General features: G+C 54.5%; 1 protein-coding gene and 1 long non-coding RNA gene across 3 annotated transcripts in view; both read right to left on the bottom strand.

Annotated features, from left to right (window-relative positions):
• The window catches only part of LOC107307149 (filamin-A-like), a gene marked incomplete at its 5' end in the record, with an annotated part of 44,709 nt that overhangs the window by 5,243 nt on the left and 11,922 nt on the right, over positions 1-27,544 (bottom strand). Inside the window, 14 exon segments of the mRNA XM_085535686.1 lie at positions 739-957; positions 2,322-2,498; positions 3,734-3,866; positions 7,026-7,141; positions 10,404-10,541; positions 12,251-12,517; positions 14,590-14,712; positions 16,092-16,244; positions 17,173-17,376; positions 19,204-19,365; positions 20,737-20,910; positions 23,266-23,394; positions 25,090-25,230; positions 26,113-26,212. Of these exon segments, the coding sequence (XP_085391812.1) occupies positions 739-957; positions 2,322-2,498; positions 3,734-3,866; positions 7,026-7,141; positions 10,404-10,541; positions 12,251-12,517; positions 14,590-14,712; positions 16,092-16,244; positions 17,173-17,376; positions 19,204-19,365; positions 20,737-20,910; positions 23,266-23,394; positions 25,090-25,230; positions 26,113-26,212 (2,236 nt within the window).
• Positions 23,403-24,787, bottom strand: LOC146751069 (uncharacterized). 2 transcript variants are annotated; one of them, XR_014941944.1, is made up of 3 exons: positions 24,644-24,787; positions 24,058-24,128; positions 23,403-23,888 (listed from the first exon to the last, which is right to left on the bottom strand). It is a non-coding gene; the product is annotated as an uncharacterized LOC146751069 (long non-coding RNA). The 2 variants fall into 2 exon arrangements; XR_014941945.1 differs by lacking the exon at positions 24,644-24,787 and adding an exon at positions 24,507-24,549.

Genomic DNA, 27,544 nt, shown 5'->3' with positions numbered 1-27,544 from the left:
TGACCCATAGACCCCCCATATCCCCCTTACCAGTGACTTTAGCCTTGAAGGGGCTGCCTGCGATGTGATGTGGCCCCCATAGACCCCCCATATCCCCCATAGACCCTCATATTGACCCATAGACCCCCCATATTGACCCATATCCCCCCATAGACCCCCATATCCCCCCCATAGACCCCCACATTGACCCATAGACCCCCCATATTGACCCATATCCCCCCATAGACCCCCATATTGACCCATAGACCCCCATATTTACCCATAGATGCCCCATATTGACCCATATCCCCCCCATAGACCCCCATATTGACCCATAGACCCCCCATATCCCCCCATAGACTCCCATAGACCCCCCATATCCCCCCATAGACCCCTATATCCCCTTCCAAACCCCCCATATACCCCCCATAAACCCCTTATAGAGCCTCCTACACCCCCATATCCCCCCCATAGACCCCCATATCCCCCCCACAGACCCCCATATTGACCCATAGACCCCCATATTGACCCATAGATGCCCCATATTGACCCATAGACCCCCATATTGACCCATAGACCCCCATATTGACCCATAGATGCCCCATATTGACCCATAGACCCCCCATATTGACCCATAGACCCCCATATTGACCCATAGATGCCCCATATTGACCCATAGACCCCATATTGACCCATAGACCCCCATATTGACCCATAGATGCCCCATATTGACCCATAGACCCCCCATATCCCCCTTACCAGTGACTTTAGCCTTGAAGGGGCTGCCTGCGATGTGATGGGGCCCCCCAAACTTGATGGCAATGAGGTAACTGCCGGGTGCCATCGGGGTATAGATGACCCTAAAGCCTTCGGGACACTCCACACACTCCATCTTCACTTTCGATGGACCCTCAATGGTCACAGACAAAGCTCCAGGTCCGGCGTGTATCGTGTTCACCACAAACTCGGCTGGGGAGCCTTAAAATGGGGGGAAAAAGGGGGTTTATGGGGTCCCCCCCCCAATGCTTGGCCCTATAGGCAAAGTAATGGGGTCGCTATGGAGGACATATAGTGCTGCCACCTGGTGGTGGTTATAGAGTATTGCAGGTTAATACAGCTCCGTGCTGCCACCTGGTGGTGGTTATATGGTATTGCAGTTCAATGGAGTTCAGTGCTGCCACCTGGTGGTGGTTATAATGTATTGCAGGTTAATACAGATCAGTGCTGCCACCTGGTGGTGGTTATTTGGTATTGCAGTTTAATTCAGTGCAGTGCTGCCCCCTAGTGGTGGTTATATGATATTGCAGGTTAATACAGATCAGTGCTGCCACCTGGTGGTGGTTATATGATATTGCAGGTTAATACAGATCAGTGCTGCCACCTGGTGGTGGTTATATGATATTGCAGGTTAATACAGATCAGTGCTGCCATCTAGTGGTGGTTATATGGTATTGCAGTTCAATGCATTCAGTGCTGCCCCCTAGTGGTGGTTATATGGTATTGCAGTTCAATGCATTTCAGTGCTGCCCCCTAGTGGTGGTTATATGGTATTACAGTTCAATGCAGCTCAGTGCTGCCATCTAGTGGTGGTTATATGGTATTGCAGTTCAATGCATTTCAGTGCTGCCCCCTAGTGGTGGTTATATAGTATTGCAGTTCAATGCAGTTCAGTGCTGCCCCCTAGTGGTGGTTATATGGTATTGCAGTTCAATGCATTTCAGTGCTGCCCCCTAGTGGTGGTTATATGGTATTACAGTTCAATGCAGTTCAGTGCTGCCCCCTAGTGGTGGTTATATAGTATTGCAGTTCAATGCAGTTCAGTGCTGCCACCTAGTGGTGGATGTATGGTATTGCAGTTCAATGCAGCTCAGTGCTGCCCCCTAGTGATGGTCCTCCAATTGCCCCTTATTGCCCCCTATTGCCTCCACAGCTCAGTGCTGCCCCCTAGTGGTGGTTAAGAAGCATTGCAGTCCCACTCAGTGCTGCCCTCTAGTGGCGATACCACCCCATTGCCCCCCATAGCTCAGTGCTGCCCCCTACTGGTGGTCCTTCCACCATCCTCATTGACCCCCATTGCCCCCCATAGCTCAGTGCTGCCCCCTAGCGGTGGTTAAGAAGCATTGCAATCCAACTCAGTGCTGCCCCCTAGTGGTGATTGGAAAGCATTGCCCCCCATAGCCCCCATAGCCCCCCATAGGAAAGCATTGCCCCCCATTGCCTCCTATTGCCCCCCATAGCCCTCATAGCCCCCTATAGCCCCCCATAGGAAAGCATTGCCCCCCATTGCCCCCCATAGCCCCCCATAGCCCCCATAGCTCCCCATTGCCCCCATAGCCCCCTACCGGTGGTTCCTCCCTCCAGTCCTGCCCCATAGGCTGTGACGAGGCCGGGGTCTCCAGCTTGGCCGGGGTCTCCCACGCGGACCTTGAAGGGGCTCCCGGGGATGTGGGCCCCATCGAACTTGACGTCAATGGAGTAAACGCCGTTCTCACGCGGGATGAAACGCACCGCGTACTTATCTATGGGGCAGAGATAGGGGGCGTTATGGGGTTATATGGGGTTATAATGGGGTTCTATGGGGGTATAATGGGGGTATATGGGGGGATATGGGGTTATAATGGGGGGATATGGGGGGATATGGGGTTATAATGGGGGTATATGGGGGCATATGGGGGTATAATGGGGCTATATGGGGTTATAATGGGGCTATATGGGGTTATAATGGGGGTATATGGGGTTATAATGGGGGTATATGGGGTTATATAGGGTTTATATGGGGTTATAGGGGGGTATATGGGGTTGTATGGGGTTCTCACGCGGGATGAAACGCACCGCGTACTTATCTATGGGGCAGAGATAGGGGGCGTTATGGGGTTATATGGGGTTATAATGGGGGTATATGGGGTTATATAGGGTTTATATGGGGTTATAGGGGGGTATATGGGGTTGTATGGGGTTCTCACGCGGGATGAAACGCACCGCGTACTTGTCTGTGGGGCAGAGATAGGGGGTGTTATGGGGTTATATGGGGTTATAATGGGGGTATATGGGGTTATATGTGGTGATATGGGGTTCTGTGGGGTTCTATGGGGTTCTCACGCGGGATGAAACACACCGTGTACTTGTCTGTGGGGCAGACATAGGTGGTGATAGGGGGGTATATGGGGGTATAATGGGGGTATATGGGGTTATAATGGGGGTATATGGGGGTATATGGGGTTATAGGGGGGTATATGGGGGTATAATGGGGGTATAATGGGGGTATATGGGGTTATAATGGGAGCATATGGGGGTATAATGGGGTTATATGGGGGTATATGGGGTTATAATGGGGGTATATGGGGTTATAATGGGGGTATATGGGGTTATAGGGGGTTATAGAGGGGGTATAGGGGGTTCTATGGTGTCCTATGGGGTTCTAATGGGGTTATATGGGGGGGTTATGGGTTTATATAAGCTTGTACGGGGGGTTATGGGGTTATACTAGGGGTTATATGGGTGTATAATGGGGTTCTATGGGGTTATAGGGGGAGTTATATGGAGGTATATGGGGTTATGTAAGGGTATATAAGGTTATACGGGGTTATAATGGGGTTCTATGGGGTTATAGGGGGTGTTATATGGAGATATATGGGGTTATATAAGGGTATATAAGGTTATACGGGGTTATAATGGGGTTCTATGGGGTCCTATGGGGCTCTATGGGGTTCTATGGGTCTGATGATGGATCTATGGGGCAGGATGTGGGTCTGACCTTCGGTAACCTCGGATATATGACACTCCTCGATGGCCCCGGACGGGCTGTGAACTTTGGCATCCAAAGCCCCTTTGGCCCCATTGAGGCTGACGGCGAACGAGGCGGGTTGGTGAACCTTCAGACCGGACTCCTATGGGGGGGGGGGACAATAAGAGACCCCAACGGGGAGGGGACAGACCATAATAGTCCTGGGGGGGGGGGGGTGGATCTATGGGGTGGGGGGGATGACATCCCATAATAGTCCCAAAGGGGGGAGGGATCTATGGGGTGGGAGGGATGACAGACCATAATAGTCCTGGGGGGGGAGGGGGTGGATCTATGGGGTGGGGGGGGGGACATCCCATAATAGTCCTTGGGGGGGGGGGTCATCTATGGGGGTCATCTATGGGGCTGGGGGTTGATCTATGGGGCTGAAGGGCGGGGGGGCACAACATAAGAGTCCCAAAAGGGGGGGGGGGACATCCCATAATAGTCCTGGGGGGGGACAACAGCCCATAATAGTCCTGAAAAGGGGGGGGTGACATCCCATAATAGTCCTGGGGGGGGAGGGGGTGGATCTATGGGGTGGGGAGGGATGACAGACCATAATAGTCCTTGGGGGGCGGGGGACAGACCATAATAGTCCTGGGGGGGGAAGGGGTGGATCTATGGGGTGGGAGGGATGACAGACCATAATAGTTCGGGGGGGGGGGGGGGGGGAGACACAGACTATAATAGACCCGGGGGCGGGGTCATCTATGGGGCTGGGGGGGTGATCTATGGGGTTTGGGGGGGGGTTGACATCCCATAATAGTCCCAAAGGGGGGAGGGATCTATGGGGTGGGAGGGGTGACAGACCATAATAGTCCTTGGGGGGGAAGGGGTGGATCTATGGGGTGGGAGGGATGACAGACCATAATAGTCCTGGGGGGGGGCGGGGACAGACCATAATAGTCCTGGGGGGGGGGGGTGGATCTATGGGGTGGGAGGGGGGACAGACCATAATAGTCCTGGGGGGGGGGGGGACACAGACTATAATAGTCCCGGGGGGGGGGGAGACATCCCATAATAGTCCTTGGGGGGGGGTCATCTATGGGGCTGGGGGTTGATCTATGGGGCTGGAGGGCGGGGGGGCACAACATAAGAGTCCCAAAGGGGGAGGGGAAGTGACATCCCATAATAGTCCTTGGGGTGGGGGGGGTTTGACATCCCATAATAGTCCCAAGGGGGGGGGGGGGGGCAGGACCCCATAATATCACCATAGGGGTCTCTGCCCCATAACCCACCCCACCCCATAACCCCCACATAGGGGGGGTTCCAAGCCCCATAACCCCCCACACCCCATACCCACCCCATAGGGGACCTAGACCCCCATTTGGGGAGGGTCCAAACCCCATAACCCCCCCCACCCCATAACCCACCCCATAACCGCCCCCCCCAGCCCCATAACCCCCACATAGGGGGGGTCCCAAACCCCATAACCCAACCCCCCACCCCATAACCCACCCCATAGATGGCCCCATTTGGGGGGGGGGGTCCAAACCCCATAGCACCCCCCCCATAACCCACCCCATAGATGACCCCATTTGGGGCAGGTCCATACCCCAACCCCCCCCAACCCTCCCCATATTATATGGGGGGTGGGGTGGGGGTTGGGTCATCCCGCCCCACAAGTTATGGGGTTTCTTCCCCCACCCCCCCCCCCATTCCCATCCATCTCCCCACTTACCTTATGGGGGGGGGCTTTTAGGGGGGGTTAATGGGGCAGAACGGGGGGTCCCAAACACACCCCCCCCTTGACCCCCATCTATGGGGGTTATAGGGCTGGGGGGGGGGGCTTCTATGGGGCCGTTCTGCTCCTTTAACCCCCCCATTGCACCCCATAACCTGGCCCCACATTATATATATGGGGCTGGGGGGGGGGGGGGGCTGTTAATAGCCTTTATCAGAGACCCCGAGAGAGGGGGGGGCGCACGGGGGGGCACTGCCCCCTAAATGGCCCTATATGGCTGCCCTAGAGATCTATAGACCCCACTGAGCCCTATAGATCCCATAGACCCCAATAAAGCACTACAGACCCTATAGAGCCCTATAGACCCCTAAATGGCCCTATATGGCTGCCCTAGAGATCTATAGACCCCACTGAGCCCTATAGATCCCATAGACCCCAATAAAGCACTACAGACCCTATAGAGCCCTACAGACCCCATAGACCCCGATAAAGCCCCTATAGAGCACTATAGGCCCCACTGAAGCCCCCTAAGTGCCCTGTAGAGCCCACTTCAGCCCCCTAAGTGTCCTCCAGAGCTCCATAGAGACCCCTAAGTGCCCCATAGAGCCCCCTAAATACCCCATAGAGCCCCATAAATACCCCATAGAGCCCCATAGATCTCCACAGGCCCCCTAAATACCCTCTAGAGACCCATGGAGACCCATAGGCCCCCTAAATACCCTCTAGAGCCCCATGGAGACCCATAGGCCTCCTAAATACCCTCTAATTCCCCACAGAGCCCCATATATGCCCTAAAGAGCTCCATAGAACCCCATAGAGCCCCATATATGTCTTCTAGAACTCCATAGAGCCTTGTAGGTCCTCTCTATGCCCTCCAGAACCCCACAGATATCCTATATGCCCTCCAGAGCCCCATAGAGCCCTATATGCCCTCCAGAGCCCCATAGAGCCCTATATGTCCACCAGAGCCCCACAGAGCCCCCTATGTGCCCTCTAGAGCCCCCTATTGCCCCCTATATGGCCTCCAGAGCCCCACAGATATCCTATATGCCCTCCAGAGCCCCATAGAGCCCTATATGGCCTCCAGAGCCCCATAGAGCCCCATAGAGCCCCCTATTGCCCCCTATATGGCCTCCAGAGCCCCATAGATCCTCATAGATCCCCATAGAGCCCCCTATAGCCCCCTATTGCCCCCTATATGGCCTCCAGAGCCCCATAGATCCCCATAGAGCCCCCTATAGCCCCCTATTGCCCCCTATATGGCCTCCAGAGCCCCATAGATCCCCATAGAGCCCCCTATAGCCCCCTATTGCCCCCTATATGGCCTCCAGAGCCCCACAGAGCCCCATAGAGCCCCCTATAGCCCCCTATATGGTCTCCAGAGCCCCATAGATCCCCATAGAGCCCCCTATATGGCCTCCAGAGCCCCACAGATATCCTATATGCCCTCCAGAGCCCCATAGAGCCCTATATGTCCTCCAGAGCCCCATAGATCCCCATAGATCCCCATAGATCCCCCTACTGCCCCCTATATGGCCATGTGTAGGGCCTGTGCGCGCCCCTCTCCCGGAGCCTCACCTGAAGGCTAGAAACAGTGAGACGTCGCGCGGCGTCGCTGTTGGGGGCAGCGGGAACCACAAAGGGGCTGTCGGGGATGTGCTCGTCATTGAACTTCACCGCCACCTCGTAATCACCTGCGGGGTAACGAGCACCTCGTTAATTGACTCATTAAGCAGGCCATCAATGGGGATCAATGGGGGATAAGATCCATTGGGGTCAATGGGGGTCAATAGGGGTCAGTGGGTGTCAATGGAGGTCAATGGGGATCAATTGCGGTCAATGGAAGTCAATGGGGATCAATAGGGGTCAATGGGGATCAATGGGGATCAATAGAGGTCAATGGGAGTCAGTGGCAGTCAATGGGGATCAATGGGTGTCAATGGCAGTCAATGGGGATCAATGGGGATCAATAGAGGTCAATGGGAGTCAATGGGGATCAATGGGGATCAATAGAGGTCAATGGGAGTCAATGGGAGTCAATGGGGATCAATGGGAGTCAATGGGAGTCAATGGCAGTCAATGGGGATCAATGGGTGTCAATGGCAGTCAATGGGGATCAATGGGTGTCAATGGCAGTCAATGGGGATCAATGGGGATCAATAGAGGTCAATGTAGATCCATTGGGGTCAATGGGGGTCAATAGGGGTCAGTGGGTGTCAATGGAAGTCAATGGGGATCAATTGCGGTCAATGGGGATCAATAGAAGTCAATGGGGATCAATGGGGATCAATAGAGTTCAATGGGAGTCAATGGGAGTCAATGGGGATCAATGGGGATCAATGGGGATCAATGGTAGTCAATGGGGGTCAATGGGGATCAATGGGGATCAATAGAGGCCAATGGGAGTCAATGGGGATCAATGGGGAACAATGGGAGTCAATGGGAGTCAATGGGGGTCAATGGGGATCAATGGGGGTCAATGGGGATCAATGGGGGTCAATGGGGATCAATGGGAGTCAATGGGGATCAATGGGAGACAATGGGGATCAATGGGGATCAATGGGTGTCAATGGGGATCAATGGGGGTCAATGGGGATCAATGGGTGTCAATGGGGATCAATGGGAGACAATGGGGATCAATGGGGATCAATGGCAGTCAATGGGGGTCAATGGGGGTCAATGCAGATCAATGGGGATCAATGGGTGTCAATGGGGATCAATGGGGATGTGCTCGTCATTGAACTTCACCGCCACCTCGTAATCACCTGCGGGGTAACGAGCACCTCTTTAATTGACTCATTAAGCAGGCCATCAATGGGGATCAATGGGGGATAAGATCCATTGGGGTCAATGGGGGTCAATAGGGGTCAGTGGGTGTCAATGGAGGTCAATGGGGATCAATTGCGGTCAATGGAAGTCAATGGGGATCAATAGGGGTCAATGGGGATCAATGGGGATCAATAGAGGTCAATGGGAGTCAGTGGCAGTCAATGGGGATCAATGGGTGTCAATGGCAGTCAATGGGGATCAATGGGGATCAATAGAGGTCAATGGGAGTCAATGGGGATCAATGGGGATCAATGGGGATCAATAAAGGTCAATGGGAGTCAATGGGAGTCAATGGGAGTCAATGGGGATCAATGGGGATCAATGGGGATCAATAAAGGTCAATGGGAGTCAATGGGAGTCAATGGGAGTCAATGGGGATCAATGGGGATCAATGGGGATCAATAGAGGTCAATGGGAGTCAATGGGAGTCAATGGGGATCAATGGGAGTCAATGGGAGTCAATGGGGGTCAATGGGGATCAATAGAAGTCAATGTAGATCCATTGGGGTCAATGGGGGTCAATAGGGGTCAGTGGGTGTCAATCGGGATCAATGGGGATCAATTGCGGTCAATGGGGATCAATAGAGGTCAATGGGGATCAATGGGAATCAATGGCAGTCAATGCAAGTCAATGGAGGTCAATGGGGATCAATGGCGGTCAATGGGGATCAATGGCAGTCAATGGGGGTCAATGGGGGTCAATGCAGATCAATGGTGATCAATAGAGGTCAATGGGGTTCAATGGGGTCAATGGGGATCAATGGGAGTCAATGGGGGTCAATGGGGTTCAATGGGAGTCAATGGGGTTCAATGGGGTCAATGGGGATCAATGGGAGTCAATGGGTGTCAATGGGGATCAATGGGGATGTGCTCGTCATTGAACTTCACCGCCACCTTGTAATCACCTGCGGGTTAACGAGCACCTCGTTAATTGACTCATTAACTCATTAACCAGCCCTTCATATAGGGCAGCAATTGGGGATGGGACCCATTGGGGTCAATGGGGATCAATCAGGGACAGTGGGTGTCAATGGGGGTCAATGGGAGTCAATGGGTTTCAATGGGGGTCAATGGGGATGTGCTCGTCATTGAACTTCACCGCCACCTCGTAATCACCTGCGGGTTAACGAGCACCTCGTTAATTGACTCATTAAGCAGTGGATCAATGGATGTCAATGGGGGATGAGATCCATTGGGGTCAATGACGGTCAATGGGGCTCAATAGGGATCAATGGGGGTCAATGGGGATCAATGGGGGTCAATGGGGATCAATGAGGATCAATGGGGATCAATGGTAGTCAATGGGGGTCAATGGGGATCAATGGGGATCAATAGAGGTCAATGGGAGTCAATGGGAGTCAATGGGAGTCAATGGGGATCAATGGGAGTCAATGGGTGTCAATGGGAGTCAATGGGAGTCAATGGGGATCAATGGGAGTCAATGGGAGTCAATGGCAGTCAATGGGGATCAATAGAAGTCAATGGGGGTCAATGGGGATCAATGGGAGTCAATGGGGATCAATAGAGGTCAATGGGAGTCAATGGGAGTCAATGGGGATCAATGGGAGTCAATGGGAGTCAATGGCAGTCAATGGGGATCACTGGGGTTCAATAGAGGTCAATGGGAGTCAATGGCAGTCAATGGGGATCAATGGGTTTCAATGGGGATCAATGGGAATGTGCTCCTCATTGAACTTATGGGGCCAGCCCATGTTATGGGGCCATCTGAGCTTATAGGGTCAGTATTGGGGTCCCCATATCCCTCCCCAGCCCCATACCAGGCTGAGCTTATGGGGTCAGCCCTTGTTATGGGGCCATCTGAGCTTATGGGGCTGAGCTTATAGGGCCAGCATTGGGGTCCCCATACCCCATGTTATGGGGTCATTTAAGCTTATAGGGCCAGCATTGGAGTCCCCATACCCCCCCCCCCCATCTCTGCCCCATATCCTGCCCCATATCTGCCCCATATCCCCACCCATCCCTGCCCCATATCCTGCCCCATACCCCCCCCCATCCCTGCCCCATATCCTGCCCCATATCCCGCCCCATATCCTGCCCCATATCCTGCCCCATATCCCCCCATATCCTGCCCCATATCCTGCCCCATATCCCCCCATATCCCCATACCGGGTTCTTGCACGACGTATGAGACCCCACAGGATCCATCTTTCCGGTCCTCGAACGCGATCTCGGCTTTGCTGGGACCCTCCACCGAGATGGACAGACCCCCAGCCCCGGCCTCACGCGTCCAGATGCTGAACTCCGCTATGGGGCAGAAACATGGGGGTCAGACCCATAGACCCCCCTATAACCCCCCATTATGCCCCATAGACCACCTATAACCCCCCATTATGCCCCATAGACCCCCTATAACCCCTCATAGCCCCCCTATAACCCCCTATTATGCCCCATAGACCCCCCATAACCCCTCATCATGCCCCATAGACTCCCTCTAACCCCCCATAACCCCCCTATAACCCCCCATTCCCCCCATAGACCCCCTCTAACCCCCCATAGACCCTCTATAACCCCCCATAGCCCCCTATATCCCCCCATAACCCCCCTACAACCCCCCATAGACCCCCTCTAACCCCCTATAACACCCCATAGCCCCCCTATAACACCCCACAGACCCCATATAACCCCTCATAGACCCCCTATAACCCCTCATTACCCCCCTATAACACCCCATAGACCCCCTATAACCCCCCATAACTGCCCCATAGCCCCCCCCTATCTCTTACCTGGCACTCCAGTCTCAGCCCTTTCCAATCCGGGCCCCCCAGCTCTGACTTTATGAGCCCCCCCCTCTCCGAGGGGTCCCACAGTGAACTGGAAGGGGCTGCCCGGGACGTGCTGCCCCCATAGCCCCCCTATAACCCCCCTGTAACCCTCTATAACCCCCTATAGCCCCCCTATAACCCCCCATAACCCCCTATAACACCCCATAGACCCCCTATAACCCCCTATAACCCCCTATAACACCCCTATAACACCCCATAGACCCCCTATAACCCCCCTATAACACCCCATAGACCCCCTCTAACCCCCCATAACCCCCCTATAATCCCCCATTCTGCCCCATAGCCCCCCTATAACCCCCTATAACACCCCATAGCCCCCCTATAACCCCCTATAACCCCCCATAGCACCCCTATAACACCCCACAGACCCCATATAACCCCTCACAGACCCCCTATAACCTCCCATAGCCCCCCTATAACCCCCCATAGCCCCCCTATAACCCCCCATAGACCCCCTATAACCCCCTATTATCACTCACCAGGCACTCCAGTCTCAGCCCTCTCCAATCCGGGCCCCCCAGCTCTGACTTTATGAGCCCCCCCCTCTCCGAGGGGTCCCACAGTGAACTGGAAGGGGCTGCCCGGGACGTGCTGCCCCCATAGCCCCCCTATAACCCCCCATAGCCCCCCTATAACCCCCTATAACACCCCATAGCCCCCCTATAACCCCCTATAACACCCCATAGACCCCCTATAACCCCCTATAACACCCCATAGACCCCCTATAACCCCCCATAGCCCCACTATAACCCCCTATAACACTCCCTAGGCCCCCTCTAACCCCCCATAGCCCCCCTATAACCCCCTATAACCCCCCTATAACCCCCTATAACACCCCATAGACCCCCTCTAACCCCCCATAGACCCCCTATAATCCCCCATTCTGCCCCATAGCCCCCCTATAACCCCCTATAACACCCCATAGCCCCCCTATAACCCCCTATAACCCCCCATAGCACCCCTATAACACCCCACAGACCCCATATAACCCCTCATAGACCCCCTATAACCCCTCATTACCCCCCTATAACACCCCATAGCCCCACTATAACCCCCTATAACACCCCCTAGACCCCCTATAACCCCCCATAGCCCCACTATAACTCCCCATTATACCCCACAGACCCCCTATAACCCCCCCTATGGGTGCTATGGGGCCCTATCTCTTACCAGGCACTCCAGTCTCAGCCCTCTCCAATCCGGGCCCCCCAGCTCTGACTTTATGAGCCCCCCCCTCTCCGAGGGGTCCCACAGTGAACTGGAAGGGGCTGCCCGGGACGTGCTGCCCTCGGTCCTTGACGCTGACCGAATGGACCCCGCTCTCTTCGGGGACGAAGCGGATGCTGTAGGAGCCGCTTTCCCCTTCCAGGACCTGGGCGGCCATAGAGGAACCCGACGGGGCCGTCACGTGGGCTGTCACCTCGTGGGAGCTGGGGTCTGTATGGGGGTACGACATTATAAGGACCCATAGGACTGACCCCATAGGGATTGACCCCATAGGAACCCATTGGGACCCTGCGCCCCCCCCCCAGACCCCATTCAGGTCCATTTTGGGATCCCCAGAATGGGGCTGAGACACCCATAGGACCCCCCTGTCCCCCCATAGGACCCCCAAGACGCCCCATGGGACACCCCCCGCCCCACTTTACCCCCCCAAGACCCCCCCAGAACCCCCCAGCCCCAATTTAGGTCCATTTTGGGACACCCCGGACCCCCCCAAGGCCCCCCAGCTCCCCCCATGGCCCCCCCATAGGACCCCTCCAGACCCCCATAGAACCCATAGGACCCCCCATAGGACCCCCCAGCCCCACTTAACCCCCCCATAGGACCCCCAAGACCCCCCCCGGACCCCCATAGAACCCATAGGACCCCCCATAGACCCCCCATAGGACCCCCAAGACACCCCCCAGATTCCCATAGAACCCATAGAACCCCCCAGACCCCCATAGGATCCATAGGACTCCCCAGGCCCCCATAGGACTCCCAAGACCGCCCCAAGACCCCCCATAGGACCCCCCAGACCCTCCATAGGACCCCCAAGACCCCCCATAGGACCCCCAAGACCCCCCCCAGACCCCCCATAGGATCCATAGGACCCCCCAGACCCTCCATAGGACCCCCAAGACCCCCCATAGGACCCCCAAGACCCCCCCCAGACCCCCCATAGGACCCATAGGACCCCCCAGACCCCCCATAGGCCCCCCCGTCCCCCCATAGACCCCCTGTCCCCCCATAGGACCCCCCCAGACCCCCATAGGACCCATAGGACCCCCCATAGACCCCCTGTCCCCCCATAGGACCCCCCCAGACCCCCATAGGACCCATAGGACCCCCCATAGACGCCCCATAGCCCCCCTGTCCCCCCATAGGACCCCCCCAGACCCCCATAGAACCCATAGGACCCCCCATAGACCCCCCATAGCCCCCCTGTCCCCCCATAGGACCCCCCCAGACCCCCATAGGACCCATAGGACCCCCCATAGACCCTCCATAGGCCCCCCTGTCCCCCCATAGGACCCCCCCAGACCCCCATAGAACCCATAGGACCCCCCATAGGACCCCCCAGCCCCACTTAACCCCTCCATAGGACCCCCAAGACCCCCCCCGGACCCCCATAGAACCCATAGGACCCCCCAGACCCCCATAGGACCCCCAAGACACCCCCCAGATTCCCATAGGACCCATAGAACCCCCCAGACCCCCATAGGATCCATAGGACCCCCCAGACCCCCATAGGACCCCCAAGACCCCCCATAGGACCCCCAGGACCCCCCCAGACCCCCATAGGACCCATAGGACCCCCCATAGACCCCCTGTCCCCCCATAGGACCCCCCCAGACCCCCATAGGACCCCCCCATAGACCCCCCATAGGCCCCCCTGTCCCCCCATAGGACCCCCCCAGACCCCCATAGGACCCATAGGACCCCCCATAGCCCCCCTGTCCCCCCATAGGACCCCCCCAGACCCCTATAGGACCCCCCATAGCCCCCCTGTCCCCCCATAGGACCCCCCCAGACCCCCATAGGACCCATAGGACCCCCCCATAGACGCCCCATAGCCCCCCTGTCCCCCCATAGGACCCCCCCAGACCCCCATAGGACCCATAGGACCCCCCATAGACCCCCCATAGCCCCCCTGTCCCCCCATAGGACCCCCCCAGACCCCCATAGGACCCATAGGACCCCCCATAGACCCCCCATAGCCCCCCTGTCCCCCCATAGGACCCCCCCAGACCCCCATAGGACCCATAGGACCCCCCATAGACCCCCCATAGCCCCCCTGTCCCCCCATAGGACCCCCCAGACCCCCATAGGACCCATAGGACCCCCCATAGACCCCCCATAGCCCCCCTGTCCCCCCATAGAACCCCCCCAGACCCCCATAGGACCCATAGGACCCCCCACAGACCACCCATAGACCCCCCCAGACCCCCATAGGACCCCCCCAGACCCCCAGACCCCCCATAGGACCCATAGGACCCCCCATAGACCCCCCATAGCCCCCCCACCTGGCATTTTGAGGCTGAGGTCGCACGCCGTCCCCACATGAGCCTCGGGGGGGGCCCTGCGGCGCCGCGTGATGCTCTCCTTCACCCGGCCCTCACCCGTCACCTTCACCGAGAACGGGCTCCCTGGGGGGGGGAAACCAGTTAGGACCAGTACGGACCAGTATAGACCAGTATAGACCAGTATGGACCAGTATAGACCAGTTAGAACAAGTATGGACCAGTATGGACCAGTATAGAGCAGTATAGAGCAGTATGGAGCAGTATGGACCAGTTAGAACAGGTATGGACCAGTATGGAGCAGTATGGAGCAGTACAGATCAGTATGGGGCAGTATAGACCAGTACTGACCAGTTAGAACTGGTATGGACCAGTATGGACCAGTATAGACCAGTTAGAACAGGTATGGAACAGTATGGACCAGTATGGAGCAGTTAAAACCAGTATGGACCAGTTAGAACAGGTATGGACCAGTATGGACCAGTATAGAGCAGCACTGACCAGTATGGACCAGTACGGACAAGTCAGAACTGGTATGGACCAGTATGGACCAGTATGGACCAGTTAGAACTGGTACGGACCAGTATGGAGCAATTCAAACCAGTATGGACCAGTTACAACTGGTATGGACCAGTTAGAACCAGTACAGCCCCCAGACCCACATATAACCCCCATATAACCCCATTATACCCCATTATAACCCCCTTATACCCCATTATAACCCCATTAGACCCCATTATACCTCATTATATCCCATTATATCCCAGTATAACCAGTACCAGGCACATGCTGGTCCCCGAATTGCACAGCTATGATGTAGTTTCCAGGCTCAGTGGGGCAGTACAGCCCCCAGACCCACATTATACCCCATTATACCCCATTATAACCCCCTATAACCCCATTATAACCCACTATAACCCCATATAAACTCCATTATATCCCAGTATATCCCAGTATAACCAGTACCAGGCACATGCTGGTCCCCGAATTGCACAGCAATGATGTAGTTTCCAGGCTCTGTGGGGCAGTACAGCCCCCAGACCCACATTATACCCCATTATACCCCATTATAACCCCCTATAACCCCATTATAACCCCATATAAACCCCATTATATCCCATTATATCCCAGTATATCCCAGTATAACCAGTACCAGGCACATGCTGGTCCCCGAATTGCACAGCAATGATGTAGTTTCCAGGCTCAGTGGGGCAGTACAGCCCCCAGACCCACATTATACCCCATTATATCCTATTATAACCCCCTATAACCCTATTATATCCCATTATAACCCCATTATATCCCAGTATATCCCAGTATAACCAGTACCAGGCACGTGCTGGTCCCCGAATTGCACAGCAATGATGTAGTTTCCAGGCTCAGTGGGGCAGTACAGCCCCCAGACCCACATTATACCCCATTATATCCTATTATAACCCCCTATAACCCTATTATATCCCATTATAACCCCATTATATCCCAGTATATCCCAGTATAACCAGTACCAGGCACGTGCTGGTCCCCGAATTGCACAGCAATGATGTAGTTTCCAGGCTCAGTGGGGCAGTAGCCCACCCTGCAGGTCCCATCCGGCAGCTCCTCGGTGCTGATGTCCACTTTGCTGGGCCCCTCAATGGACAGGCTCAGCCCCCCATAACCTATGGGGGGGGGGGGGGGTGTTAATTAACACGGGGGGGGTTAATTAATGAGGGGGTTAATTAGTGGGATGGGGGGGGGTATAAAGGAAGAGAGGACCCCATTAACCCCCCCCAGTCCCTTTGGGGGTCCCATTAACCCCCTTAAAGCCCATCAGGGGTCCCATCACCCCCCTTAAAGGCCCCCCAGCCCCATTGAGGGGTCCCATTAACCCCCCCAACCTCATCGGGGGTCCCTATAACCCCATTGAGAGTCCCTTTAACCCCCCCCCATCCACACTGAGGGTCCCATTAACCCCCTTAAAGCCCATTGGGGGTCCCATTAACTCCCCCCCCCAGCCCCATTGGGGGTCCCTATAACCCCATTGGGGGTCCCATTAACCCCCCCTTAAAGCCCATTTGGGGTCCCATTAACCCCCTTTAACCCCCCCAGCCCCATTGGGGGTCCCTCTAACCCCCCCCATGCCCATTGAGGGTCCCTATAACCCCATTAAGAGTCCCTTTAACCCCCCCCCCATCCCCACTGAGGGTCCCATTAACCCCCTTAAAGCCCATTTGGGGTCCCATTAACCCCCTTTAACCCCCCCAGCCCCATTGGGGGTCCCTCTAACCCCCCCCATCCCCATTGAGGGTCCCTATAACCCCATTGGGGGTCCCATTAACCCCACTGGGGGTCCCATTAACCCCCTTTAACTCCCCCCATCCCCATTGAGGGTCCCTATAACCCCATTGGGGGTCCCATTAACCCCCTTAAAGCCCATTTGGGGTCCCATTAACCCCCTTTAACCCCCCCAGCCCCATTGAGGGTCCCTATAACCCCACTGGGGGTCCCATTAACCCCCCCTTAAAGCCCATTTGGGGTCCCATTAACCCCCTTTAACCCCCCCCAGCCCCATTGAGGGTCCCATCTACCCCCTTATCCCCCCCTTACCTGCATCCCTGGTGTCGATGGTGAAATGTGTGGGGGTGAACGTCCTCCCCTCGTGCAGCCCCGGCCCCCCAACCCGGACCCTGCTGGCGTCCCCCAGCTCGGCCTGGCTGATGGTGACGGCTATGGGGCTGCGGGGCAGCGGCTGCCCCCCACGGGAGATGTGAACCAGGTGCTCCCCCACCTCCTGGGGGACAAATGAGATCCCTAAAAGGGGGGAGGGGGGGTAAAAACCAGTGAGGACCCATTGAGAACACATAGAGTCCCAATGGGTCCCATTGAAAACCCATTGAATCCCATTGAGTCCCATGGAGACCCCATTGAGAACCATTGAGTCCCACTGAAACCCCATTGAATCCCATTGAGTCCCATTGAGAACCCATGGAAACCCATTGAGAACCATTAAGTCCCATTGAGACCCCACTGAATCCCATTGAGTCCCATTAAGACCCATAGAGACCCCATTGAGTCCCATTGAGTCCCATTAAGACCCCATAGAGACCCCATTCAATCCCATTGAGTCCCATTAAGACCCATAGAGAGCCACTGAGTCCCATGGAGACTCTATTGAGAACCATCGAGACCCCAGTGAAACCCCATTGAGAACGATTGAGAACCACTGAGAACCCATTAGAACCCATTGAGTCCCATTGAGAACCATGGAGACCCCATGGAGACCCCATTGAGGTGCTCCCCCACCTCCTGGGGGACAAACGAGATCCCTATAAAGGGGAGGGGGGGGGGGGTAAAAACCAGTGAGGACCCATTGAGAACCCATAGAGTCCCAATGGGTCCCATTGAGAACCATTGAAACCCCATGGAGTCCCAGGGAGTCCCATGGAGAACCATTGAGCCCCACTGAGAACCAATGTAGACCCCACTGAACACCATTGAGATCCCATTGAGAACCATTAAGTCCCACTGAGAACCATTGAGACCCCATTGAATCCCACTGAGTCCCATTGAGAACCCACTGATTCCCATTGAGTCCCATTAAGAACCCATGGAGACCCACTGAGAACTGTTGAGAACCATTAAGTTCCATTGAGAACCCATTGATAACCATTGAGAACCAGTGAGACCCCATTGAGTCCCATTGAGAACCATTGAATCCCATTGAGACCCCATTGAATTCCATTGAGTCCCATTGAGAACCATTGAATCCCATTGAGACCCCATTGAATTCCATTGAGTCCCATTGAGAACCATTGAATCCCATTGAGACCCCATTGAATTCCATTGAGGCCCATTGAGAACCATTGAATCCCACTGAGAACCATTGAGAACCATTGGGTCCCATTGAGTCCCATTAAGAACCCATGGAGACCCCATTGAGTCCCATTGAGACCCATTGATTCCCATTCAGTCCCACTGAGAACCCATGGAGACCCATTGAGACCCATTGAGTCCCATAGAGACCCCATTGAGAACCACTGAGTTCCATAGAGACCCCATTGAGAACCCATTGATAATCATTGAGAACCATTGATTCCCATTGAGACCCCATAGAGACCCCATAGAGCCCCATTGATTCCCATTGAGAACCATTGGGACCCATTGAGTTCTATTGATTCCCATTGATTCCCATTGAGTCCAATTGAGACCCATTGATTCCCATTGAGTTCTATTGATTCCCATTGATTCCCATTGAGTCCCATTGAGACCCATTGAGTTCTATTGATTCCCATTGAGTCCCATTGAGTCCCATTGAGACCCATTGAGTTCTATTGATTCCCATTGAGTCCCATTGAGAACCACTGGGAACCCACTGAGTCCCATTGAGCCCCATAGAGTCCCATTGAGACCCATTGAGATCCATTGAATCCCATAGAGTCCCATAGAGCCCCATTGAGACCCATAGAGTCCCCATAGAGTCCTATAGAGACCCCATTGAAGTGCCCCTCCCCCCCCGGAAGTGCCCCCCTCCTCCCCGGAAATCCTCCTCCCCCCGGAAGTGCCCACCCGGAAGTGCCCACCCGGAAGTGCCCCCACCCGGAAGTGCCCACAACCGGAAGTTCCCCCCTCCCCCCTTACCAACATGGCCGTCCCGCAGCCGTTTGAGCTGGCACGGCTCCTTCCGGCCGGAAGGGGAGGTGACGCTGGCAGCCAATTGGCTGAGGTCGCTCTCGCCGATGTCCAATGGGATGTCGGCTGAGGCTCCGACCTTCAGGTGTGATTGGCGGAGGCTGTCGTCACCTAAAGAGCCCGCAGCCAATCAGGGAGCGCCTATAGAAGGGCCCCGTATCCCCCCATATCCCCATTAACCCCATTAACCCCCATTAACCCCCATTAAGCCCCCTATATCCCCATCTCAGACCCCATTAACCCCCATTAAACCCCCTATATCCCCATCTCAGACCCCATTAACCCCCATTAAACCCCCTATATCCCCCCTATATCCCCTCCTAAAGCCCATTAACCCCCCTATATCCCCCCTAAATCCCCCCTAAACCCCATTAACCCCCCCATAACCCCACTATATCCTTTTATGCCCCCTATATATCCCCCCCAAAACCCCATTAAAACCCCATATAACCCCCCAAACCCCATATAACCCCCCCATATCGCCCCATATCCCCTCTATATCCACCATATCCCCCCTATATCCCCATCTCAGACCCCATTAACCCCCATTAACCCCCCTATATCCCCCTATATCCCACCTAAATCCCCCCTAAACCCCATTAAACCCCCCATAACCCCACTATATCCTCTTATGTCCCCACTATATCCCCCCCAACACCCCATTAACACCCATTAAACCCCCTATATAACCCCCCAAACCCCATATAACCCCCCCATATCGCCCCATATCCCCTCTATATCCACCAGAACCCCCTATATCCCCATCTCAGACCCCATTAACCCCCATTAATCCTCATTAAACCCCCCATATCCCCATCTCAGACCCCTTTAACCCCCCATATCCCCCCTATATCCCCTTATATCCCCCTATATCCCCTTATATCCCCCCATAACCCCCTATATCCCCATCTCAGACCCCATTAACCCCCATTAACCCCCATTAAACCCCATCTCAGACCCCATATAACCCCATATCCCCCATATAACCCTATACGACCCTATTAATCCCCTATATCCCATATGTACCAGTGATGCGTGCAGTGAAGGGGCTGCCCGCGATGTGCTTGTCGTTGTACTTGACCACGATGCTGTAGTCCCCCATATCCCCCATATACCCCATATAACCCTATATAACCCTATTAATCCCCTATATCTCTATAGGTACCAGTGATGCGTGCAGTGAAGGGGCTGCCCGCGATGTGCTTGTCGTTGTACTTGACCACGATGCTGTAGTCCCCCATATCCCCCCCATATCCCCCATATACCCCATATAACCCTATATAACCCTACTAATCCCCTATATCCTATATGTACCAGTGATGCGTGCAGTGAAGGGGCTGCCGGCGATGTGCTTGTCGTTGTACTTGACCACGATGCTGTAGTCCCCCATATCCCCCCATATCCCCATTAACCCCCATATAACCCCATATCTCCCATATAAACCTATATGACCCTACTAATCCCCTATATCTCTATATGTACCAGTGATGCGTGCAGTGAAGGGGCTGCCTGCGATGTGCTTGTCGTTGTACTTGACCACGATGCTGTAGTCCCCAGGCAATACGGGCAGGTAGGACACGGTGCACGTCCCGTCCTGGTGGTCCCGGCAGCTGATCTCGGCTTTGGATGGACCCTCCACGGCCAGAGAGAGACCCCCTGTATGGGGATATATGGGATATATAGAGATCTATGGGGGTTAGAATAAAGGTGGTCAATGGGGATCTCAATGGCAGTCAATGGGAGTCAATGGGAGTGAATGGGAGTCAATGGGAGTGAGATCAATGGGAGTCAATGGGGATCTCAATGGGAGTCAATGGGAGTCAATGGGAGTCAATGGGAGTGAGATCAATGGGAGTCAATGGGAGTCAATGGGAGTCAATGGGGGATCTCAATGGGAGTCAATGGGAGTCAATGGGAATCAATGGGACTGGAATCAATGGGAGTCAATGGGAGTGGGATCAATGGGAGTCAATGGGAGTCAATGGGGACCATCCACGGCCAGAGAGAGACCCCCTGTATGGGGATATATGGGATATATGGGATATATAGAGATCTATGGGGGTTAGAATAAAGGTGGTCAATGGGGAGCCCAAGGGGAGTCAATGGGGATCTCAATGGGAGTCAATGGGAGTCAATGGGAGTCAATGGGAGTCAATGGGAATCAATGGGAGTCAATGGGAATCAATGGGAATCAATGGGAATCAATGGGAATGAATGGGAGTCAATGGGAATCAATGGGAGTCAATGGGAGTCAATGGGATCCAATGGGATCCAATGGGACTGGAATCAATGGGAGTCAATGGGAGTGGGATCAATGGGAGTCAATGGGAGTCAATGGGAGTGAGATCAATGGGAGTCAATGGGAGTCAATGGGAGTGAGATCAATGGGAGTCAATGGGAGTCAATGGGAGCCCAATGAGAGTCAATGGGAGTGAATGGGAGTCAATGGGGAGCCCAATGGGAGTCAATGGGGACCCTCCACGGCCAGAGACAGACCCCCTGTATGGGGATATATGGGATATATGGGATGTATAAGGATCTATGGGGGTTAGAATAAAGGTCGTCAATGGGGATCTCAATGGGAGTCAATGGGGGACTCAAAGGTGATGAATGGGGAGCCCATATCCCCCCATATAACCCCATATATCCCCATTTTAACCCCATATCCCCCCCATATAACCCCATATATCCCCATTTTAACCCCATATCCCCCCATATAACCCCTATCTCCCCCCATATCCCCCCTTTTACCCCCTATCTCCCCCCATATACCCCCTTTATAACCGCATATCCCCCCATATAGCCCCATATAACCCCCATATACCCCCGTATATCCTCCATATCCCCCCATATATCCCCCATATAACCCCCATATCCCCCTATATAACCCCCATATCCCCCCATATCCCCGCTTGTACCCCCTATATAACCCCATATCTTCCCATATAGCCCCATATAACCCCATATAACCCCATATATCCCCTATATAACCCCATATATCCCCTATATAACCCCATATAACCCCATATAACCCTATATATCCCCTATATAACCCCATATATCCCCTATATAACCCCATATAACCCCATATATCCCCTATATAACCCCATATATCCCCTATATAACCCCATATAACCCTATATATCCCCCATATAACCCCTATATAACCCCATATATCCCCTATAGGACCCCATATAACCCCATATATCCCCATATATCCCCTATATAACCCCATATATCCCCTATATAACCCCATATATCCCCTATATAACCCCATATAACCCCATATATCCCCTATATAACCCTATATATCCCCTATATAACCCCATATAACCCCATATATCCCCTATATAACCCTATATATCCCCTATATAACCCCATATAACCCCATATATCCCCTATATAACCCCATATAACCCCATATATCCCCTATATAACCCCATATAACCCCATATATCCCCTATATAACCCCATATATCCCCTATATAACCCCATATATCCCCTATATAACCCTATATATCCCCTATATAACCCCATATAACCCCATATATCCCCTATATAACCCCATATAACCCCTATATAACCCCATATATCCCCTATATAACCCCATATAACCCTATATAACCCCATATAACCCTATATATCCCCTATATAACCCCATATATCCCCTATATAACCCCATATATCCCCTATATAACCCCATATATCCCCTATATAACCCCATATATCCCCTATAGGACCCCATATAACCCCATATATCCCCTATATAACCCCATATATCCCCTATATAACCCCATATAACCCCATATATCCCCTATATAACCCCATATATCCCCTATATAACCCCATATAACCCCATATATCCCCTATATAACCCCATATAACCCCATATAACCCCATATATCCCCTATATAACCCCATATATCCCCTATATAACCCCATATAACCCCATATAACCCCATATATCCCCTATATAACCCTATATATCCCCTATATAACCCTATATATTACCCTCTCCCGCGTCCTTGGTGTTGACTGTGAACTCCGCGGGTTTATTGACGGTTCCGTGGGTCAGGCCGGGCCCGTACGCGGTCACGTGACCACTGTTCACATAGTCCACATAGAACTGCAGGGGGGAACCTGGGGGGAGATGGGGGGAGATAGGGGGAGATAGGGGGCAATAGGGGGAGATAGGGGGCAATAGGGGACAATAGGGGGCAATAGGGGTAGATATGGGGCAATAAGGGGCAATAGGGGGCGATAGGGGGCAATAGGGGGCAATAGGGGGCGATATAGGGTGGCCCCATAGACTGGGGGGGGAGATGTGGGGAGATAGGGGACAATAGGGGGCGATATGGGGTGATATGGGGTGGCCCCATAGACTGGGATGGGGTTATATGGGGTGCTATTGGGCGATATGGGGAGATATGGGGCGATATGGGGCGATAAGGGGGTGATATGGGGTGCTATGGGGTGCTATGGGGCAGACCCATAGCGGGGGGGGGGGGAGATGTGGGGTGATATGGGGTGATATGAGGCGCTATGGGGTCATATGGGGCAATATGGGGCATTATGGGGTGGCCCCATAGACTGGGATGGGGAGCTATGGGGCACTATGGGGCTGGGTGGGAGCGCTATGGGGTTATGGGGCACATTGGGGGGGGGGGGTTAAGAAACATTATGGGGTTATGGGGCACACAAAGAGGTTATGGGGCACACAGGGGGGGTTATGGGGCGTTATGGGGTTATGGGGTGCATTGGGGTTATGGGGTGCTATGGGGTTATGGGGCGCTATGGGGTTACCTGGGTCACCGCGGGTGTCCGTCTCATGCAGCGCAGTTATGGGGTTATTGTGGGGTTACGGGGTTATGGGGCTGTGGGCACACAGTGCAGTTATGGGGTGATTGATGGGGTTATGGGGCAGGGGGGTTATGGGGTGATTGATGGGGTTATGGGGTGATGGGGTTATGGGGTGATTGATGGGGTTATGGGGTGATTGATGGGGTTATGGGGTGATGGGGTGATTGATGGGGTTATGGGGTGATTGATGGGGTTATGGGGTTATGGGGTGATGGGGTTATGGGGCAGGGGGGTTATGGGGTGATTGATGGGGTTATGGGGCGGTGAGCGCATACAGTGCAGTTATGGGGTTAAGAGCTGAGTTATGGGGCACTTATGGGACCGCTATGGGGTCTCTATGGGGCTGATATAAGGTATCTATGGGGCAGCTATGGGGCAGCTATGGGGCTGACCTGGGATGTGCATGCTGTCATAGCGGATGTCCATCTGGTGCAGACACTTATAGTACAGCTATGGGGTATCTATGGGGTACCTATAGGGTCTCTATGGGGTATCTATGGGGCAGCTATGGGGCAGCTATGGGGCTGACCTGGGATGTGCATGCTGTCATAGCGGATGTCCATCTGGTGCAGCCTGACTTATAGTACAGCTATGGGGTATCTATAGGGTATCTATAGGGTCTCTATGGGGCTGATATAAGGTATCTATGGGGCAGCTATGGGGCAGCTATGGGGCTGACCTGGGATGTGCATGCTGTCGTAGCGGATGTCCATCTGGTGCAGACACTTATGGGGCAGCTATGGGGTATCTATGGGGTATCTATAGGGTCTCTATGGGGCAGCTATGGGGCAGCTATGGGGCAGCTATGGGGCTGACCTGGGATGTGCATGCTGTCGTAGCGGATGTCCATCTGGTGCAGACACTTATGGGGCAGCTATGGGGTATCTATGGGGTATCTATAGGGTCTCTATGGGGTATCTATGGGGTCTCTATGGGGCAGCTATGGGGCAGCTATGGGGCAGCTATGGGGCTGACCTGGGATGTGCATGCTGTCATAGCGGATGTCCATCTGGTGCAGCCCGGCCTCGCTGGGCACAAAGCGGACGGTGACGGTTCCGTCCTTGTTGTCCGTGATGTCGGGGTGGGAAACCTTCCCCGACGGCATCCGAACCTCCCCTATAGGAACAATGGGATGGGGGGCGGATGTGGGGCGGATATGGGGGGATATGGGGCAGATATGGGGGGATATGGGGGAATATGGGGGATATGGGGGGCATATGGGGGAATATGGGGGGATATGGAGTGGATATGGGGGAGATATGGGGGGATATGGGGCAGATATGAGGGAATATGGGGGAATATGGGGGGGATATGGGGGAATATGGGGGGATATGGGGGGATATAGGGTGGATATGTGGGGATATGGGGGGATATGGGGGAATATGGGGGAATATGGGGGGGATATGGGGGGGATATGGGGGGATATGGGGGCAGATATGGGGGGATATGGGGGGATATGGGGGGATATGGGAAGGATATGGGGGGATATGGTGGGATATGGGGGGATATGGGGGGATATGGAGGGCATATGGGGGGGATATGGGGGGGATATGGGGCAGCTATGGGTTCTGGGGGGGTTATTGGGGAGACATGGGGGGGGGGATATGGGGCAGATATGGGGTCTGGGGGGCGATATGGGGCAGCTATGGGGCAGCTATTGGGCAGCTATGGGGTCTGGGGGGGTCATTGGGGGGACATGGGGGAGGATATGGGGCAGCTATTGGGCAGCTATGGGGTCTGGGAGGGGGATATGGGGTCTGGGGGGGTCATTGGGGGGGGATATGGGGAGGATATGGGGCAGCTATGGGGTCTGGGGGTTGATATGGGGCAGCTATGGGGTCATGGGGGGGATATGGGGCAGCTATGGGGTCTGGGGGGGGTCATGGGAGGTGACAACAGGGGGATGTGGGGCAGCTATGGGGCAGCCATGGGGCAGCCATGGGGTCTCTATAGGGTCCCTATGGGGCAGCTATGGGGCAGCTATGGGGCAGGCCGTACCGGTGATCTCCCCCTTGGCGATGGTGAGGGGGATGACGAGGTCGAAGGGTCTCAGCCCCACATCCAGCCCATTCACCCCCAGCAGCGGACGCTCCGTCGCCTTAATGGGGGGGGGGGGGGGGGGGGGTTACACACTCACTTACAGCCCCCCTTGCACACTCACCGTGACCCATAGAGACCCATAGACCCATTGACCCCCAATATCCCCCTAACACCCCATTAATCCCCCCCTATAGCCCCCTAATACCCCATTTACCCCCCATTTACCCCCTTTACCCCCCACTTACCCCCCAATTACCCCCCTACACCCCCCATTTACACCCCAAACACCTCAATTACCCCCCATTTACCCCCCTTAGATCCCCCTTATGCCCCCTAATACCCCCCTAATACCCCATATATCCCCCATTGACCCCCCTATACCCCCCTTACGCCCTATTTACCCCCCTAATACCCCTCCAATACCCCATTTACCCCCCTTAGACCCCCCTTATGCCCCCATTGACCCCCTAAGATCCCATTTACCCCCCATTTACCCCCTATACCCCCCATTTACCCCATTTCTGCACTCACCATGACCTGGAAGGGGCTGTTGGGCACGTGCTCCCCCCCGAACCTCACACATATGATACCCTAATACCCCAATTACCCCCCTAATGCCCTATTTACCCCCCTAATACCCCATTTACCCCCCATTTACCCCCTTTACACCCCAACTACCCCCCTAACACGCCATTTATCCCCCTAATACCTCCCCCAATACCCCAGTTACCCCCCAATTACCCCCCTAACACCCCATTTACCCCCCATTTATGCCCCTCCCACCCCCCTTACACCCTATTTACCCCCCTAATACCCCTCCAATACCCCACTTACCCCCCTTAGACCCCCATTTACCCCCCTCCCAGCCCCCTTACGCCCTATTTATCCCCCTAATACCCCTCCAATACCCCATTTACCCCCCTTAGACCCCCCTTATGCCTCCATTTACCCCCCTAATACCCCATTTATCCACCCTATACCCCCCCAATACCCCATTTACCCCCCTTAGACCCCCATTTACCCCTCTCCCAGCCCCCTTACGCCCCATTTAACCCCCTAATACCCCTCCAATACCCCATTTACCCCCCTTACACCCCCCTTATGCCCCCATTTACCCCCCTTAGACCTCCCTTATGCCCCCTATACCCCCCTTATGCCCCCTATACCCCCCTAATGCCCCATTGACCCCTCTAATACCCCATTTACCCCCCATTTACACCCATTTACCCCCTGTTGGCACTCACCATGACCTGGAAGGGGCTGTTGGGCACGTGCTCCCCCCCGAACCTCACACATATGATGCCCTAATACCCCAATTACCCCCCTAATGCCCTAATTACCCCCCTAACATCCCATTTACCCCCCATTTAACTCCTTAATTCCCCCTAAC

The sequence above is a fragment of the Coturnix japonica genome, unplaced genomic scaffold, assembly GCF_054131305.1.
Source record: "Coturnix japonica strain WE unplaced genomic scaffold, WE-NBRP24 Scf153, whole genome shotgun sequence".
NCBI classification, from domain to species: domain Eukaryota; kingdom Metazoa; phylum Chordata; class Aves; order Galliformes; family Phasianidae; genus Coturnix; species Coturnix japonica.
Note: the sequence above shows the minus strand (reverse complement) of the source record. Positions and strands in the feature narration are given on the sequence as shown.